The sequence below is a fragment of the Emys orbicularis genome, chromosome 1, assembly GCF_028017835.1.
Source record: "Emys orbicularis isolate rEmyOrb1 chromosome 1, rEmyOrb1.hap1, whole genome shotgun sequence".
Lineage (NCBI taxonomy): Eukaryota > Metazoa > Chordata > Testudines > Emydidae > Emys > Emys orbicularis.
In genome coordinates this window covers 54,204,988-54,224,948 of record NC_088683.1, presented here as the reverse complement: position 1 = coordinate 54,224,948, position 19,961 = coordinate 54,204,988, and the positions used below count along the sequence as shown (strand labels likewise).

At 40.4% G+C, this 19,961-nt stretch overlaps 1 protein-coding gene across 3 annotated transcripts in view; it reads right to left on the bottom strand.

Annotated features, from left to right (window-relative positions):
• IMMP2L (inner mitochondrial membrane peptidase subunit 2) overlaps nt 1–19,961 on the bottom strand; it is an 858,080-nt gene that overhangs the window by 804,782 nt on the left and 33,337 nt on the right. For 2 of the 3 annotated variants that reach the window (XM_065423633.1, XM_065423634.1), the window contains exons 2-3: nt 13,808–13,945; nt 4,988–5,091 (exon numbers count right to left, since the gene is read on the bottom strand). In XM_065423633.1, the coding sequence (XP_065279705.1) occupies nt 4,988–5,091; nt 13,808–13,942 (239 nt within the window). In that variant the 5' untranslated portion in view covers nt 13,943–13,945. Of the gene's footprint in view, nt 1–2,487; nt 2,574–4,987; nt 5,092–13,807; nt 13,946–19,961 lie in introns of those variants that run through there. The other variant, XM_065423635.1, reaches the window with a different exon arrangement.

The window sequence follows — 19,961 nt, the reverse complement described above, 5'->3', positions numbered from 1 at the left end:
CGCTCACTTCTAAATAAACATTATTTCTCTTTTCAAGGAATTGCTGCTTGTGTGCCTATTCTTGTTCGGAGGGCTGTATCCGTGTCCTTTCAACGATTAGCAAGACTAGCTTGCTCTCAGGAGCGCCCCCACAGAAGATACTGGGTGCCCACTTTTCTTAGCAAAGCTTTAAGGGTTCATATATATATTAGGGCTGTCGATAAATCACAGTTAATTCATGCGATTAACTCACAAAAATTAATCGCAATTAAAAAAATTAATCGCGATTAATTGCAGTTTTAATCGCACTATTAAACAATAGAATGCCAATTGAAATGTATTCAATATTTTGGATGTTTTTCTACATTTTCAAATATATTGTAGTCTGTGTTGCAATTGAAATCAAAGTGGATATTATTTTTGATTACAAATATTTGCACCGTTAAAATGATAAACAAAAGAAATAGTATTTTTCAACTCATACAAGTACTGTAGTACAAACTCTATGTCGTGAAAGTGCAACTTACAAATTCAGTTTTTTTTGTTACATAACTGCACTCAAAAATAAAAAAATGTAAAACTTCAGAGCCTACAAGTCCACTCAGTCCTACTTCTTGTTCAGCCAATCACTAAGACAAACAAGTTTGCTTACATTTATAGGAGATAATGCTGCCCTCTTCTTAATTACAATGTCACCAGAAAGTGAGAACAGGCATTTGCATGGCACTTTTGTAGTCAGCACTGCAAGGTATTTACATGCCAGAAACGCTAAACATTCATATGCCCCTTCATGCTTCGGCCACCATTCCAGAGGACACGCTTCCATGTTGATGACGCGCGTTAAAAAATAATATGTTAATTAAATTTGTGACTGAACTCCTTGGGGGAGAGTTGTATGTCCCCTGCTCTGTTTTAGCCAGAAATTCTACCATATATTTCATGTTATGCAGTCTCGAATGATGACCCAGCACATGTTCATTTTAAGAACACTTTCACTGCAAATTTGACAAAACGCAAAGAAGGTACCAATGTGAGATTTCTACAGCATTCGACCTAAGGTTTAAAAATCTGAAGTGCCTTCCAAAATCTGAGAGGGACAAGGGGTGGAGCATTTTTAAGACTTTCAGAAGTCTTAAAAGAGCAACACTCCGATGCGGAAACTATAGAACCTGAACCACCAAAAGAAAATCAACCTTCTGCTGGTGGCATCCGACTCAGATAATGAAAATGAACATGCATCGGTCCACCCTGCTTTGGACTGTTATCAAGCAGAACCTGTCTTCAGCATGGACGCATGTCCCCTGGAATGATGGTTGAAGCATAAAGGGACAAATGAATCTTTAGCGCATCGGCAGGTAAGTATCTTGCGACGCCGGCTACCACAGTGCCATGAGAACACCTGTTTTCTCTTTCAGGTGACATTGTAAACAAGAAGCGGGCAGCATTATCTCCTGCAAATGTAAACAAACTTGTTTGTCTGAGCAATTGGCTGACCAAGAAGTAAGACTAAGTTTTTTTGTATATAATTCTACATTTGTAAGTTCAACTTTCATGATAAAGAGACTGCACTACAGTACACCTCTACCCCGACATAACGCTGTCCTCGGGAGCCAAAATATCTTACTGCGTTATAGGTGAAACCGCGTTATATCAAACTTGCTTTGATCCGCCAGAGTGCACAGCCCCGCCCCCGTGGAGTGCTGCTTTACCGCATTATATCTGAATTCATGTTATATCGGGCCGCGTTATATCGGGGTAGAGGTGTACTTGTATTAGGTGATTTGAAATATTTTTTTTTTTTTTTACAGTGCAAATACTTGTACTAAAAATAAATATAAAGTGAGCACTGTACACTTTGTATTCTGTATTGTTATTGAAATCAATACATTTGAAAATGTAGAAAACATCCAAAAATATTTAAATAAATGATATTCTATTATTGTTTAACAGTGCGATTAATCGTGCGATTAATGTTTTTAATCACTTGACAGCCCTAATATATATCTAACACAGGATGAGTAAAAGACCTGAGAAACTGCTGATGTGCTGACATGGCATTAGGGGACAAAGGCATAAGAAGGCAGTATTTCTTTGTTTAATACATAAGTTGCCATATTTTTCCCTTCCCTGTTTCTTGTAAGAATTGATAAGGCCTGCAGCTGCATGAGAAATGTAATTATCGAATAAATGCCCTTTGTGTGAAGGAAGGGAAAAGAAATGTTATCTCCCCCTCCCTTCCTTTCCTAGCTAGCCCCTTCCTCCCTCCCCTGAGAACTGATGATGAGGGAAATTTGTAGCAACAGATTGTTACAAAGAAATGTATTTTCAAGGCAAAAATGCCTGTATGACATGCGTAATGCTGTGAGCAATAGATAGGGATGGGTATACTAGCAGTATGGGTGTTTTTATCACTTAATAAGGGTTTTTGGGGTGTTGTAACGGATGTAGGAGTTTACATACTAACTTAGACGAAAAGAGTGTGCTGTAACTAATCCAATGCTTACTTGACAATTGGGTCGAAGAGAACAAGTATCGCAATAAAGAAGCCCGTACTCAAATCTGCCTCTGGGTCAACCTGCTCCTTCTAACAAAAACTAAAAAGGAAACAATGAAATCACACTAGGTTTTACAAGCCTCAAACTACACAAACTTCACCTCTACTATCAAATTCTTCCATCAGTTACTCACATTGAAGCCAGAAGAGCAACACCCAGAGGCCGAATCTGGCCCTGTATGTCAATTTATATTTTTAAGTATTGATGCCACAGTATAATGCTTCTCATCTACAACCAGCGACTGTGTATCATGTGGGTGTACATGCAGTTGCTGATTTTGTAAGATGTGTAGCAACGCATACTTGTAATCTCGGAGTCCAACTGAGTCCTCTAACAAGCAGTATAGTGATGCCCATATCAAACACTCGATGCAAGAATAAGCTAGTAAAATTACACACAAACAACATATGTACTGACCACTGAATCCCATAAACCATAGGTGGGGAATCAAGATGAGTAGGATAAAGAAATTAATCCATTTACTCAATAAAAGACTCATGTACCAGAAGTTAAGTCTCTTGAATGAATAAACATGTGCCTGCACAATTTTTTTTCACGTGGATACTACATCATACAAGGCTCACCACATCATATTGTTATATTCAGACTTTAAAATGTATAATGATATATTGGCCTAAGACACAAAATTTAGATCGAAATTTCTCCAAAGTTTGGAAGTAGGGAAAGGCCAGTGTACTAGTTTAACTCAATTTCTAATGAACCCACATAATAAGATTCTCTAAATTAAGTAATGACACATGACGTATCCTTTAATATTTCTACATAAAAAAAACTATACTGAATCTTCTTAAATTTCATCTCTTTGTTTTCCTTTGTGCTCATAGTGACGTTTGAACATACTATTCTGTGCTTTCCGTACACTTCCCAAGAGAATAAGGAAAAAATTCAGTACAGCTGCATGGCTATTATGTGACCTCTTCCACATGGGTGGATAATCTTTCCACCACCAACTAACTGAGGGAACAACCCTGTCAACAGAAGACAAAAGAGTAATGAGGACACAACTGTATAACCCAGCATGTAAAAGGCTGGTAACAAGAAGGTTTCAAAAACAGGCCATCTGTGTGACAATATGAAAGTAATCCATACAGATGGATCAGACAATAGCAGGGAACCTCTGAAAGCATAATGACTATGTAACCATGTTATTCCAGTTGTGCCTGGTTAAACTCGCTGACTTTCTATTCAGTCCAATAATTACTAACCAGATATACTACCGTATTTAAAGTAACCTCTAGGATATGACTTGGGCAGAAGTATGTACACACATGTAGAAACTGCTTCTATGCATTCAGTCAATAAGCTGGCCTGAATTTGGAGGCCCTCCACAAAGTGTAAGGTGTCTCAAATATGAATAATATACTACTTTAGTCAAAGCATTTAGAAAAATCTGTCAGAAAACGCAGTAGCCCATTCAAGAACCAGAAAAATAAATCCAAAAATTCCTACAAAAGAACAGCAGTAGATTTTTTATATTTGCTTAAATAATTGTAAAATTTATATATTAATTGCCACCTCAGTAGACAGGTAGCCATAACAACGTGGTCCATTAAAACAGATGTAAAATGCATAGGGAACCTAAGGAAATTAGCTTTAGAAGACAAGTTCAGTTGCAGTCTATATACTGTGCATTTTACTTATAAAACTAAAAACCTTAAGCTTAAACCATCCAAGCATATACTATGAGAATGTATTATATCATGTCAGTTATACACACTTTGACATTCCATTTCTATATTACATTAAGATTGAAATGGAGTTTTTGTCCTCTAATGGTCCTGAATATTTTCAACAGAGAAACAGTGCCACCTTTTGGCTTGATACATAGGCCTCCATGTTCTAATTCATAAGCCTTTTTTTTTTATATATAAAGTTGTACTTTAAAGAGAAGTCTGATTTTTGTGATCTTACTTAAACTTAAATGTGGTAAATAGACTTTTCCAGATAAAAGTTACTATGATATGTTAAACATTAAGAAAATAGAGGGTTTTCCTCCTGAATTAAATATATCCATAAAGCAACATGACCTAAAAAAATAGTCTCTTCATATGCTACATTAATCCATGTGTTTTTTTACCTACTGTATTCCAGATCTATAATTATCATTGAACTGATCACTATACTTGATTAGAAATCTCAAATACCTTACTGCGCATGTCTTTTTTTCTTGGCAGTTCTTGTAACCATCTATATAACAGTACTTGACATTTTTCTCCTTTCAAGCAAATCCATGATACTGAACCCTTTGAAGATTTCTTGTATGTTGAAAATTTACAATAATAACGCATTTGTTGCTCATACGATCAATTTTCTGTATAGCTTCATTGCCAGCATGCAAAAATACACTGTGGCATTACAGATGAAACCTATTACAATGCTGACGGTTCAAGATGTGCATAAATATGTATTGAAATGTATTTGAAATTACTTACACTAATGACACAATGTCTCCACGTTGCACTTCATAATTCCTAATACTCCAATGGTTTAAAAGCACTACATCAGACACCTGTCTTTCCCCTGGATTCAAGGAAGGCTAAGGAAAGAGGAAAACAGTTTTATGTTAAAAGTAAGAAATTCAACATTTTTCCTAAAACTCCTCTCCAGCTCCTCTCCCATTTCCTGGGAGGTCCCAATCCTGATCCCATTAAAGCTAATGGCCATTGGTTTTATGGGACCAGGATCGGAATCACTGGTGAGAAGAGTATGTTCAGTGGAACCTACTTATATTAGGTGCTGATATAGTTAAATGCCATATATTTATAGTAAAGTACAATGTACATCTTGCAATACACTACAATATGCAATGTACATCTTGCAATACACTACAATATGCAAATTGTAATTCAACTGCAATTCCATATTCTTCTTAGGATACAAAAGGAATCAAGAATGCTTTCCACTACTACTTCTCATGAAGAGTGGCACCATTTTTAGAAGAGCCATTCCACCATAGTCTGTATCAAGTATCACTCATGTTGTCCCTGAAATATGTAATGGAGGTCATCTGCTAGCACGCCCCTTTGCTTGACAGATTTAGAGTTCGGGAATGTACTCAGTCAGGTTGGCATCAGTCCAATCAAATACCTGCCTCTTGAGAGAGTTCTGAGACTGCTAACCCCTTCTTTGAGGCTATAATAGACAGTTGCCAACAGAGCTGGTCGAAAAATGGCATTTCCATCATGTGGAAAATTTTGAAAAAAAATATTTATCCTGAATCAGGACGAAAGGTTAAAAAAAAAAAAGTCACAGGACAACCAAAATGGAATTTTTCAGCTTCCTCCCAGCTGCCCTGGGAAGCAGGGAGCGCCCAGGCTGGCAGGCAACAAGGCTAGTTGGCCTACCTTGTTTCCACTGAAAGTTTTGACAGAATCATTATGCTACAGCAGAATGTTTTGATTCTATCAAATCAGCATTTTCCAATGGAAGTATTCCATCAGAAAATATTCAACCAGCTCCAGCTGTCATGTTGTTATTCCAGTGCTAACTGACATGTATCTTGATTAATGGCAGAAAAGACTTCAGATTCCACCTTTCAGTTCTCTGTTCTTTGACATTTATGTGGAGCATTCCACCAACCATGAGCTAATTAGCTTCTGGGGCTCTCCAGCTCATATTGGATATATCTGTGATGATCACAACAAACAGGCACAATGCATTGAAATGAAGTCCTCCCAACACATTGTCTTAGAGCTCTCATCAACCTGTCATCACTCAGTGTAGGCCTCAGTTTACTTATATTCACAATAATTATTTACAAATTATGTTGCTAGTCTAAAGAAGACTACCTAGAATTTCTGACAAAGAATTCAGCTTCACTAAAGTAATTGTAATGATTCATATTTTCTCATCCGCCTACTCATTGACTCTGTTTTCTATTTATAAAGCTGCTTAAAAATTGAACGCCATTTCTCTTCATTATAAACAGTTTCTTCATTCCTCTTTTGTTTCCTACCCAGACAGAGGCTGACAAAGATTTATTTAAAATAGGACTTGTGTGATATTAGCTTATGGACATAAGACAAAAATGGATCCACCAAGGTTTTAGGCAGGTATAAGTCATGTTAACAAGAATGAAGCTCATGCATAGACATCAGTATCAGAACAAGGTATAAAACATTTATTTACGATACATTATTTTAGTCAGGTACTAACTACTAAAGATAGTTTCCTTTTTATCTGCAGGTTTAAACTCACAGAGTCAAATTTCCACTGGTGTAAATTGGCAAAACTCCAATGCAGGTCAATGGAATTTGGCCCATAATACTTAGAAATGGCAGGTATAATCATAGTTATTTAACAAACTATATGTACAGCAAGCACTAGTTAAGGGAAATCATCTTATTACAACTATATTTCAGTGGACATCAGAATTTTTTAAATGTTATTTCCTACTTATATTATACTTTCTATTTATGCAGCATCTTTCATCAGAGGATAATTTATACATTTGCATAGCACTTTACTTTGCAAATGAGTCACAAACTATATTCAGGCCACTGAAATGCAACCACCTCTGGACTGGAGGGTAGCAACCAATGGGTACGTAGCATCCTGCATGACAGTGAGGATAGAGGAGCAATGACAAAAACACAAACCCCTAATGTAATTGAAAGTGTCATAGAATCTCTGATGTCTATGTAGAATGCACAGACCCTATTTTTTATGTATAGGCCCCTTTTATTAGAGGGGCCTCTGAACTTTATTGCGACTGTTCTAGTTGGGAAGATCCTGTGTGCAGGATTACAACTCTCATGATGCCTTTGGGAAAGAGTGAGAGACTCTCTTCCAGAGAGTGCAGGCAGTGGGCTCCATTGGGCGGGGGGGGGGGGAAGGAAAGGAGCCAGACTGCCGGTGTGGCGCTCTGTCCATACCAGGAGCTGCTGCTAGGAAGATAGAAGCTGCTGCAGAAAGCCTGCTGGGGCTTTGATCGAGCAAGGAGCTTCAGAGATGGTTTGTGGCTTCACTGGAGCCAGGGGAGAGACTATTGCTGTGCCTGGAGCTGACTGAGATGAGCCTGCCATGAAGGCACGGTGAGCAACCCTACTCTTATTTGGGAAAGTACTTGCAAGGGAAGGGGCACAGCAGAGAGATTGAGTCTCAGGAGAGGCAGAGTAATCTTCCCATCGAACCAGAATCCAGAGCTGCTGACATTTGGTGGGGCCAACTCCCATCTTCAGACGGGTTGTGCAGCTTGTTATCTTGGCTGGGCTGATACACAGAACCAACAGAGTGCCATCTCCCACCTATCCAACATCACCACTGGGACTCAGGATCTCCTTTAATGTCAACAACATCAGGTGCCCAGGCACACAGGTGAGTGTTGCCTGTTCCCGAGTAACCCAGGGAGGAAAGTGGCGGGGAGAGCTACATAAAGTTTCATCTAAAAGATTCCCACAAGTGCACTGCCTGGTACTCAACTTATCTACCTATGGGCTTGTCTATATGGAGACTTAGTGCACAGAAAGCCAGGGTGTAAATCTACAGCACACTAGCCTAATGTGCACTAACTCACTGCGTGGACCCTACTGCCATGCACTAAAAGTTCCATAGTGCACTTTGACATACCGCTGTTTGAAACATTCACACCCTAGCTTGCTGCACACTAAGGCTATGTCTAAACTAGAGAGCTTACAGTTGCCAGAAGCTGGGAATGGGCGACGGGATTGATCACTTGATGATTACCTGTTCTGTTCATTCCCTGTGTGGTACCTGGCATTGGCCACTGTCGGAAGACAGGATACTGGACTAGATAGACCTTTGGTCTGACATCCTGTATGGCTGTTCTTATATTCTTAAGCTGCAAAATAGATGGCTTGAAATCATGCTAATACTTATTTTGGTCTGACCCAGTATGGCTGTTCTTATGGCACAGCTGTACTGATGCAGCTGCGCCGCTGTAAGAACTCTCGTGTAACCGTTCTATGCCGATGGAAGGGAGCTCTCCCGTCAACAAAATTAAACCACCCCCAACGAGCAGCGGTAGTTACGTCGGTGGGAGACACGTAACTTATGTCACTCAGGGGGTGTTTTTTCACACCCCTGAGTGTTACAAGTTTTGCCAACATAAATGGTCGGCATGTAGACACGGCCTATATCTTTGTGCGGAGAAACCCAGTAAGGCTGGAGGGTGGGTTTGACGCAGTTGGAATTTGAACCTCTGGCTCCAAAAGTAGATGCATTTCACACCTTATGCTTACACAGCTTTCAAAATACTATGTCAGCATTCATCAAAACTCACAACACCTTGTCCCTGTGCGATAAGTGAGTATTATCTTCATTTTAAAGATGGGGGTTTTAAGGCATGGAAAAGTAAGCTGATCTGCCCAAGGACAAACAGCAAGTCAGTGACACAGTTACAACCTAGCAGTTGCCTCCCAGTCTTCTGTTCTAATGATTAGTGACGTTAAACACTCTCTTATAATTTAAATATATGCTGATATATTAATATCATTGTATTCCACAGCATTCTAAACCTTATGCCAAGTTTGTGAAAATTATACTGTTATTAAAATTGTATTACTGACATGGTTTGTTTGGAGGTAGAGGCTTGGTACCCAATTCATTAATAGCTATGTTTTAACATTACATCCAAGGGACACACTGAAATTTAGGATAACTTGCTTTGCTTCTTTCCCACAGCATCTTGATATAATGAAATGACATCTTATTGAGACATATAGAAACAGTTCTTTAGGAGCAGAAGGCATGAAGAAGGGAGAACCTGAAGGAGATGACCTTCATTTTACATTAACAATTACAGTCCCCCGCAAACAATAATAAATCTTCTAGCAAACAGTATAAATTGTGATGTCTTTCCTGAACACTAACACCATATATAAAACTGTGTTTACAGGTAACTTACACTCCATGCTTTTTTATTAGCAGTAAAATCCCAAGTTTAAAAAAAAATCCACAAACACACCTAATGCTACTTCTGAAAGAGGGTTAACAAATGGACCCATAAATGCTGTTATTTTTAAGGAAACAAAATACAAAAATGTTGCATACATATCTCTAGTCTGAAACCTCTCTAGTTTGTTCAAGGTCCTGGCTTAATAGTTCAGTGCAAATGGGACACATGGGTCTAAATTTAGAACAAGGGTGCAGAAGTCACACAGCACTTTGACTCTCCAATTACTAACGAATCTAATGCTAAAAGCATGTAAATTGAGGTCCCGGTCATATGATGGGAGCCTCACGGGACACAAGGTTCTATAAGTAAGAGGGAAGTAATACACCCTTTAACAATAAATAATGATTAACTTGATACTTGTTATGCTGCTGGTGGACACAAGAAGGTCAAGGCTTATTTTCTTATAGCTTGAAGAAGAGGAGAAATATTCAAAGCAGCATGCAGGCATAGGTATAGTCACGGTAATCATAATATTACAATAATAATGTAAGGAGAAATTGCCATAGAATAAGTAATTACTACAGGTACACTGCATAATGGATTATAATAGTCAAAAATATTTGCTTCTGTAGTGTTTACTTTGTACTTTGTCAGAGGTTATTGATCATCAGACTAAATTCTTAGTATAACACACTCAATTGTTTGTTGCTGAACTTGGAAATAAAATTGCAAGCTCATTTTGTAATCTAACATTTCAAAGCAGCTAATTTGGATATATGAATCCTTACATTCATTAACCATCAGGGGGTTCCTTTTTTCACATCATTAGGAAAAAACACATGATCAATCCACTGAAATATAAACAAACTTTAATGTATCAGACAAACAGAAAATTGTAACTCAACAGGAGAAGCCATGAACAGATATAGACTGAAAATGAAGGTGCATTTATATAGGACTGTAACCCTATAAAATAAGCGTATAGTCAACATTACAGGAAAAATTGCAAGATCCATAACAGTAAATTACTAAATTATCACACCAGCTGTTTCTGTGTCACATATATTCAATGCTGTAAATCAACACGAATCCATTTGAAGTCCACTATTGCTAACAAGATGTTAGAGGAGCACACCACAAGGGGAGGGATAGTTCAGTGGTTTGAGTATTGGCCTGCTAAACCCAGAGTTGCAAGTTCAATCCTTGAGGGGGCCACTTAGGGATCTGGGGCAAAATCAGTACTTGGTCCCGCTAGTGAAGGCAGGGGGCTGGACTTGATGACCTTTTAGGGCCCCTTCCAGTTCTATGAGATAGGTATATCTCCATAAAACTCTGACGGTCTAAGAAACAAGGCCTCCACTAGAGATTTAAAGAAAAGGACATTTAAAAAGAAAAAAAAGTTAGATGATGAAGCAGTAAAGTGTGGTAACACTGAATGGTGCATTACTTTACAGATTAGTGATGAATACCCACAAAGAGGTGACTGAGCAGAAGAAAGGTTCCACCAGGTGGTTCTCAATACTGTGAAAATGCGAAATCAACATGAAACAATTAAATTCGTGAAGTCTGCCATAATGATTGAGGATAAATTGCAAAATATCTGTTTTCTTGAGGACCTCCGTGCAGTATATTTGCCAGAGTATCAAAAGAGTTACAATCTTTAGTGATTATGGAGCAACATTACACACGTTCTGGGTTCAAAATAAAAACAAAAGGCAAAAAATCTGAAAAGAAAAAAAGCCCTATTCCTTGCTTCTTGACATAACTTTTAATTTCAAACTCAGCAGGAATCAGAATAATGAGTGCAAAAAGCCAGCTAGGCGACTAAGCGGTCTAGTACAAATCAAATCTTGGAGATCATACAGTGAGAGCTTGAAGTCAACACAATCATATACCCAATACAAGCATGCTATTGATGAATAAGACTACATGCTGACTGAACTTCACTTTCCCTCCTATCCTATAGCTTTCAAATGCATTCAACATAAATCACTTTCTGGAGTGCAAGATAAAAAAATGGCATTCTAAAGCAGTGACTTGTAGTTTTCCTTTCTCAAGCTCTGCAGTATGAGAGAGAGATACATTTCTTTAAAATAACATGCGTGCTAAAAGATTGGTCTCGTTTGGATCCAATAAACCTTCACATAAAAATAACTGAATATTTTATTACAAATGTTTAAAATGAGTTAAGGTTTGTAGTGTTCTGAAAAATGTCATGACATAAGAATGTGAGATATGTTATATAGCATAGAAGTATAACTGTTTTTAACTTTGTTTTTTGTGTTATTCAAACTTATCTTATACAAAAGATCATGTGGATTGGGTTGTAACACTCATCCCTCCAAATCAGCACTAAACCAATATTCCAGCATGGTTCTAGAACGTATTGTATTGTATTGTTGGAGATGCTGCTGTAGTAAGAGGAGGCCCTGAGACATAAACCCTTGTATCAGAGGCCTGGTATGAGGCCTAAGGCCTGAACTAAAGTAATGGTCAAGACTTTGCTAACATAAAGCAAAGTTAAGCTGTGAGCCAGAGGCAGGTCCTGCTCACAGAAGCTGGCAAGGAAAGGGCTGATGCTGCAAAAAGATACATACCTAAAAGGTACTGGACACTAGATATCAGAACATTCGGATACTTGCACATTCCACACAGATAACAAGGAACAGGTCGACCCATCCCAATGACAGGGGCAAAAGGGTAAAATGATGGATAGAGTTGTTCCACAGTCTTGTTTCTGGGGCCTGCGTGCTAGTTCAAGCACATTCTCCCTCATTCAGGAGTCCCACAGCCCTACTTCTGGGACCTATGTGCTAATTTCAGGCCCCTTGCAGCCTTAGCCAGCTTCTCCCAGATGGCCCATTTGTAACTCAGTCCTTTTCCTCCTGAGCTGGCCCAAGTCAGCAGGCTGTCCCCTGCTAGTATCTCTCGTTATGATAGAAGAGGAAGAATATATAATGCTCTCTTTTCCAGAGCTTATCCTGTTGGCTGGGAGAGAGGGAAGGCCTGGCCCCACACTACACTACAAGGCTCCTGGTCCTGTAGTGTAGAAGAAACAGTAGCCTGGGTTTTCCCCAAGACCACTTCCTCTCTCCCAACACCTGCCTCTGCTTTTCCCGAGATCTTCAGCTACTCCAGAAGTCCAGGAACTTTAAAGAGCCATGACATGGAACAGAAGTTGATTCACCCCTAGTCCCTATTATCCTTAAAGAAGACAGAGAAGACAATCCCCTTGCTACACTAAGGTAATTTTCACTGGGGGACGGGCGATTGCACTGTTAGAAGAAGATAGATACTACAGCTACACATGTTGGAATATGGTCATCAGAATGCAATGAAGCAACGGGCAAACAGAATCACTCTGACAGAATTGCAAAATTGAAACAGCATCCATTTGAAAAATCCCAATAACACAGTAAGGGGAAGCAGTGGTGGTTTTCAGTAGCAAGAATCTTTTGTTTCCTTTTAAATGTCCCTTTAAACTGCAAAAAATATCACAATATTCATGTGCTTTAGTACACCAGTTTATATCGCAAGCATACACTATAACCTCATTAGAATATCACTTTCCGAATAAACAAAATAAGCATTAGCACGATTTCAAGCCATCTATTTTCCAGCTTAAGAATATAAGAATAGCCATATAGGATGTCAGATCAATGGTTCATCTACCCCAGTATTCTGTCTTCCGACAGTGGCCAATACCAGGAGCTTCAGAGGGAATGAACAGAACAGACAATAATCAAGTGTTCCATCACCTGCTGTCCATTACCAGCTTCTGGTGATCAGAGGCTAGGGACACCCAGGGCATGGTGTTGCATCACTGACCATGTTGGCAATGCTGACCATTGATTGACCTATCCTCCATGAATTTATCTAATTCTTTTTTTAACCCAATTGTAGTTTTGGCCTTAACAACATCCCCTGGCAACGAGTTCCACAGGTTCCTTATTGAAATGATACCTGTACACAAGTCATGAATAATAATAAGCCTGGTAATAGTTGTTTTTTCTTTTAAAATTAAAATGCATAGTGTTTTAAATAGAACATTTCATACTGAAATTTTTACTCCTGTAAAATGAGTATATCTGGATTTGCCAAAATTTTAGCAAGATCTTTTGTTGAAAGAATACCTCTTTGCTTTCCTTGGCATTATAGTATTCTGTGAAGTTTTACTCCCAAGAGCCTTTTCTTGCCATACTACAGAATACCCGTGTGACATATTAGAAAGCAGACCACTCCATGAGGTAAGGCCCTGTCCATACATTTCATTTTACTACACAATATCCCACCTGCACCCTCCACCTTTAAAACTGGGTTATCAGTTATTTAAAATTGAGAGACAGGCCTTGCTAAACACATGGATTTAATTTAACAGTAAATAAAGCTTTGTTACCTGCATTGATGCTCCTTCCACTCTTGCTACACAGGCCACTCTATCTAGAAAAGTGACTGTCACAGGAACAGCAACAAAGAAGCCTTTAAAAAAGGCTTTAATGTATCTCCTCCCAAAGCCTTGAGCCTGTGCCATAATCTGAAAAGATGAAGGAAGAAAATGGAAACGCTGTAAAAACAAGTCTTAAATAGTAGCAGGGTTTTTCATCGTAATCAAGCAATGAACACTTATTGATAAATGAACTATAATTTGTCAGAGCTCCTCAGCATCTGCTATGAAAAGATGAATGCATACAACAGAAGGAAAAGTTAGAAACCTGCAGTGATTAAAACAATAGTTATGTATCTGCTGATATAGACAAATGGAGTTTGATGTCTGGCATTCTCTCACTCACTTTTTATCTATTTTAACCATTTTATGTGGACTTTACTTTTAGAAGTACCGGTAAGTTTGATATACTGTAATGAGTAATAGTCAAGCCACTTGTTTAGTGAAACTGTTAACAGCAATACAGCCAGATAAAACCCAGTTATGTATCTGTAGCAAAAACTTATCAACTATAAGGAAACAAATTGGAGCATAATGAATCAGAGTATAATGTCAGTGTTTCCAAATATTTTTTCCCTGCCACTGGAGATTATGAAATCTATGGCTAAGAAGAGAAACAGTTATATTATGCATATGAAAGATGACATTCATTTTGTAACATAGGACATAAAAGTTCTTCTATCACATCTCCACTTTCACAACGTAACACACACAACAAAGTGTGTAGCAAACATCACTGCAATTGTTTCAGACACCAGCCAAATGTAATTAGTCATATAAGTCATGTGGACATGCAGTACTGCTGTAACTCCTTGATTTATTGCCATAACGTTAATAAGTTAAAAGCAGCGTGGCAGACTGGACAACTCAGTAGGTTGGTGATGAAATATAGACTGTTTCAACTCTAAAGTCACCACTTCATATCCAAGTCTCCTGTCTTGATTCCTGAAACTTTATCCTCTCTCATCCTCGTAACATCCCATTACCTACTACTCCACACAAAACACAGCTGCTAAGTGCCTCTTCCTTGTCTGGTACCATAACCACATCACCTTACTCTTTGAATCCATACACTGACTACACTTTTCCACCATATTAAATTCAGGCTTCCTGCCTTAAACTGTCACAGTGCGAAAGACCCTGCTTGTGCAAACTACAAAAAAGTCAGAACTTGATTTTATAAACTTATTTTTCCAGAAAGCAAGCCTTGTTCTAGAAGGTACGTCATTAGCCCTTAATGGGGACTGGCTACCTCAGGGCATTGCTAAAAGCAACATAGCTTTTCCCTTGTCAATCATCCAGTTTGAACTGCTGTTCCCATCTAAAGGATGGTTGGTAGCTCCTATAGGAGAGGAATTTGGTGAGTTCCAGTTCCCACTCCCATATCACAAACTCACCACCATGCTTTGCAGTACCAGTAAGCTCTTCAGGAGAGGGACTGTCTCTTATTGTATGTTTGTACGGTGCCCAGCACAATGGGGTCCCAGTCTCCATTTGGTTCTGAAGTAAGAGCTTCTGCACTTAAATCCAAAATCATTTTATTTATTATAAATTTTTAAGAGTTAGCAACACTGTAATTTTCACACACACAGGAGGTGGATGGGGGAGTTCAAAAATCAGGAAACAGACCAAAAACATAATTTAATTTTTTTTAAAATCTCAAACTTTGAGTCACTTATAATTTTGAGGAGGCTTGATTCATGATTTTGGGGTTGGGAATAATACATTTGTGTCATGTACAAAACCAAACAATTTGTCAGCACTTACAGAAGAGCAATTTATATAGTAAATACAACTGATGGCCTCGGTCCAGTTGCTAATATACATGTGTCCATATCTCACATACACAGATCACCAGCACAATCAGCATCTTTTTTTGATGCTCTCACAGATGAGAAACAAATGACTGGATGAATACAATGACTGAAATACCCTTTCATCCCTAAAAGTGTTCCTTGAAACCGAGTGTTGAAGCACACTGGGGGAGCAGAGTGAGGATATTTATACCCGTGTTTTACCCATTTCTCTGGTTAAATAAAGTTCTATCTTCAGCGCTTTCAATATAGCATATTTCTAGAGCACTAAAATTTACTTTTTAAGAAGCATTTTAACTTACTGAACTCTCAAAACATAAGATTTATTCTCCTTGACATGTGTGCAACTCTGCTGACTTTAATAGGAGTTATTTGTGCATAGTTAGGAGAATAGACTGGGCTCTCCCCTCTGAAGTCTAGAGTCATCCAGTATGACTATGCAGAATGAACAGAGAGTATTTTTGGAGGAAAATATTGTAGTTCTTTAAGTAATTTGGTTCAATCTTCTTAACTACAGAATTTTTAAAGTTACATATTATAATTTCTTATTGTTCACTCCTTGTCAGAAACACAGTTGTGCTACACAGACTATTCGCATTGTAAGATATTCCAAGCATATTTAATGAAATAATATTGCAAACTGCATTTCTGTTCCAGACATGGAAGCGTAGCTTCATAAAGTATTAAACTTATGTGACAAGAGTCAGCTCTGCAAAATAAATGATAAGCACATTTTTCACTTGCATGGGCACCAGGTTTGTATAATTTTTGGTGGTGCCTAGAACGGGTCCAAGTCCCACCCCCCGACACACACACCTGCCTTGTAAGCCGATACATATTTTTTAAAATAATGTAAAAATGGACTGGAAACAGTAAGCATTTAACAGTTTCCCTATATTGCACAATGTGGGGGGGATGAGGGCTCGGGCTGGAGATGAGGGCTCTGGGGTGGGGTTGGGGGTGAGGGGTTTGGGGTGTGGGAGGGGGCTCAGAGCTAGGGCAGAGGGTGGGGTGTGAGGGTGAGGCCAGGGATGAGGGGTTCAGGATGCAGGAGGGGGCTCAGGGCTGGCGCAGAGGGTTGGGGTGCAGGGAGGTGAGCGCTCTGGCTGGGGCTCGGGCTGAGGATGAGGAGTTTGGGGTGCAGGCAGGCTGCCTCGGGGCTGGGGCAGGACTCCCCCCAGCCCTCTCCCCACTGGCATCAGCGAACTCTGGGGGAGGGCCCCCCCGCCCCCCCCTCTTCCCGCCAGCCAGGCCTGGCAACAAGGGGCGGGGGATAAAGGGGGCAATTGCCTAGGGGCTTAGGCGATTTAAAAAGTCCTGGGGCCCCAGCTGTTGCCGCAGTAGCTCTGCCTGCTCTAGGGAAAAGCATCTCTTGATTCAGACAGTTTTTGCGGAGTAGCAAACACCACTGCCTCAGCTGCCCAGGAACCTGCATGGGGCATATCAAAATTGTCTTTGAATCAAGAGATACTGCAGCTTTTCCCCACAGCAGGTTCGGTCGGCGCAGCTGCAGCTGCGCTGGGGCTCCTCCGGACACAGGTGTGGGACGGGGCTGCAGCTGGCACAGGGCTCCTCTGGTGGGGGGGGAGGCCTCAGAGCTTCTCCGGGCAGGGGGGCTTGTGGCCCCGGACGAGGGTAGGGACAAGGGCCCCATTGATTGATCTGCCCTGAGGTTCGGAATTGCTGTCGGTGGGCCTGCCGCCGGCAGCACACTCATCCTGCACCACACTGCATGTACTCCTAGGGCCCCTCTCCGCCGGCCCCCCACGGTGCTATGTGCGCACTGCCCAGCGCCGGGGAGGGGAGGAGGGGAAGAGTAGGAGGATGCGCCCCATCACCTAGTGGCCTGACTGGTGAAGGGTCAGGGCCCGGGGGGAGGGCTACCATCATGTCACGTGTGCCTCCTCCCTATGCAGACCACAGCAGCAGCAGCCAGCTCAACCCACTCCACGCCCTTTTAGCTGGAGCAGTGGGCACAGCGTGAAAGGAGCCAGCCAGCAGCCGGCAAGGGAGCACAGCGCAGGAAGCAACAGCCAGCTGCTGCCCAGGGATGCTCCGCGGAGTGTGCGGGGGCGGCGGGCGGAGCCGGGGGAGAGGCCCGGCCCCAAACGTTGGTGGAGCACAGGCACCACGGACCCATGTAATTCACCGCCTATGTTCACTTGAATTCTTTACAGATTTCAATATTTTATCAATGATAAGATCTTTCACCCAAAAGACTGAAATATCTTTTCTATCATTCTTGACGTTAGCCTTCATGAGATTTAAAACTCTTCTTCAAACGATTTTCCTCATGTGGATCTTTATTATAATCTAGGATACTTGATAAGAGAGGCATAACTGATATACAGATTTAATATGTCTACCTCTACGATTCAGTGACTTTTCTCCCTGTACATTAGATTTCATTAACTCATTTTCTCTAAAATCATTCTCAATTTGCATCATTTGCCTTTGCAAAGTATCTGAAACAGGTTGTGAAGCACAAAGTTAAAACTTACTGATCCTAAACAAATTTAACAAATACTGTATTTCCATCTTATTGTTTTAGAACAAACCATTGGCTGAACCAGCTGAAATTCACTCCTAGAACTACTCCATACAAAATACAGCCTCTGAAATCACCTTCCTTGCCCATCAAACCAACCATGTCATACCAACCTCTTTTATCAGTCTCCTCACTGGCTCCCCCTTCTCCGCGGCATCACTTGCAAGCTTCCTGCCTTCACTTTCTAGACCCTGCATAATTCTACACCTCCCTGTATCCAGTCTTGGCTCTTATGTCCCTTCCCACCCACACCACTCCTCCTCCTCAGCCCTAATACCCTGTTTGTGCACTTCCCCCACAACCAGCTCCGCCAACTCCTATGCACGGATGACCCTTTGTAAGCCGCTCTGCCAGACTACTACCCTCTCCTTGTTTAAATCCGTCTAGAAGAGACACTTCTGTGATACCGGCAAGAAACTATCCAAATACATTTAAAAAAAAATTTTCTTTAACCCATCAACATATGCACCAGCCTTCACCAACTACATAATATTATTGGTGTTTCCCCTGTACTTCCTACACAAGCCCACCCTAACGTCTTGTTACCCACTTGTTGCTTCATGCCTATTACTAGTCTGTAAGCTTTTTGGGGCTATGATCATGTCTTATTTGTGTTTTAAGGCACCCCACACACTCTTACTTATGTGAGATAATTAATAACTAGCATGACTAAAGGACTTAAGAGCAGAACTAAACATTGTTAAGACAAAATATTCCATTCCCAATATATATCCCAGTCACTATCTAGTTACTTTGGGGCTGGGAGGAATTAATATTTTTGTCTGTCACTGACTAAGCTTCAGGGATTTGATGTGAGACTTAAGTGCTTTAAGAATATACTGTATGTTACCATGCGTACATGTGACTCATGGAAAAACAGCAGCCACCACCAGCAGTTGAGATCAATACAAGTAACTGGATTCCAAAGTCCCCTGGCTCCAGTGACAGCTGTTGTGCTGCAAAGTCTCCAGCACTTTCCTTCCTTCCCTACCGAGCTTAAGATGCCTGCAGCACTCAAAAGCCTCAGGTTTCTCCTCGCTCTGGTAGAGCATGCAACCCTCCTGGCTCCCTACTTAGCTTCCTTGAAACACCTGCCTCCTGCCCCCAGTACAAGATACGCTCCCCTTTGTTGCATTTGTTTTGTTTAACATTATCAGGAGCTGAAGTGGACCTAAATAGAATATACATCAGATCCATGATTCCTGCTGACATAGTAACGCTCACAGTGGATCCCATTGGCATTTAGAAGTTTTGCAGGGAGACAAAGCTGGGAAAGGAAGCAGGAGTCAAGGTTCAGAACTTAAGGAGCACAGAGAGGCCAGGAAATTGGGTTATCTAATTCACGAAAGCAAAGGAGCCTGGGGAAACATGGAGATAGTCAAGACAAATTCCTAGTTTAGAATTTAAAGATGTATTGGGGAACAAATGCTAGTAACAATAATAGGGCTCAGATGTTCCTAGACGTGCTAGCAGATGAATTCCTTCATCAAGTAGTAGCTGAACCGACGAGGGGGGATGCCATTTTAGATTTGGTGCTGGCGAGTAGTGAGGACCTCGTTGAGGAAATGGTTGTAGGGAACACCCTTGGCTCGAGTGACCATGAGCTAATTCGGTTTAAACTAAATGGAAGGATTAACACAAATAAAACTCTGACTAAGGTTTACGATTTCAAAAAGGCCAACTTTAATAAATTAAGGCGACTACTTAGGGAAGTGGATTGGGCTAACATACTGAGAGAGCTAAA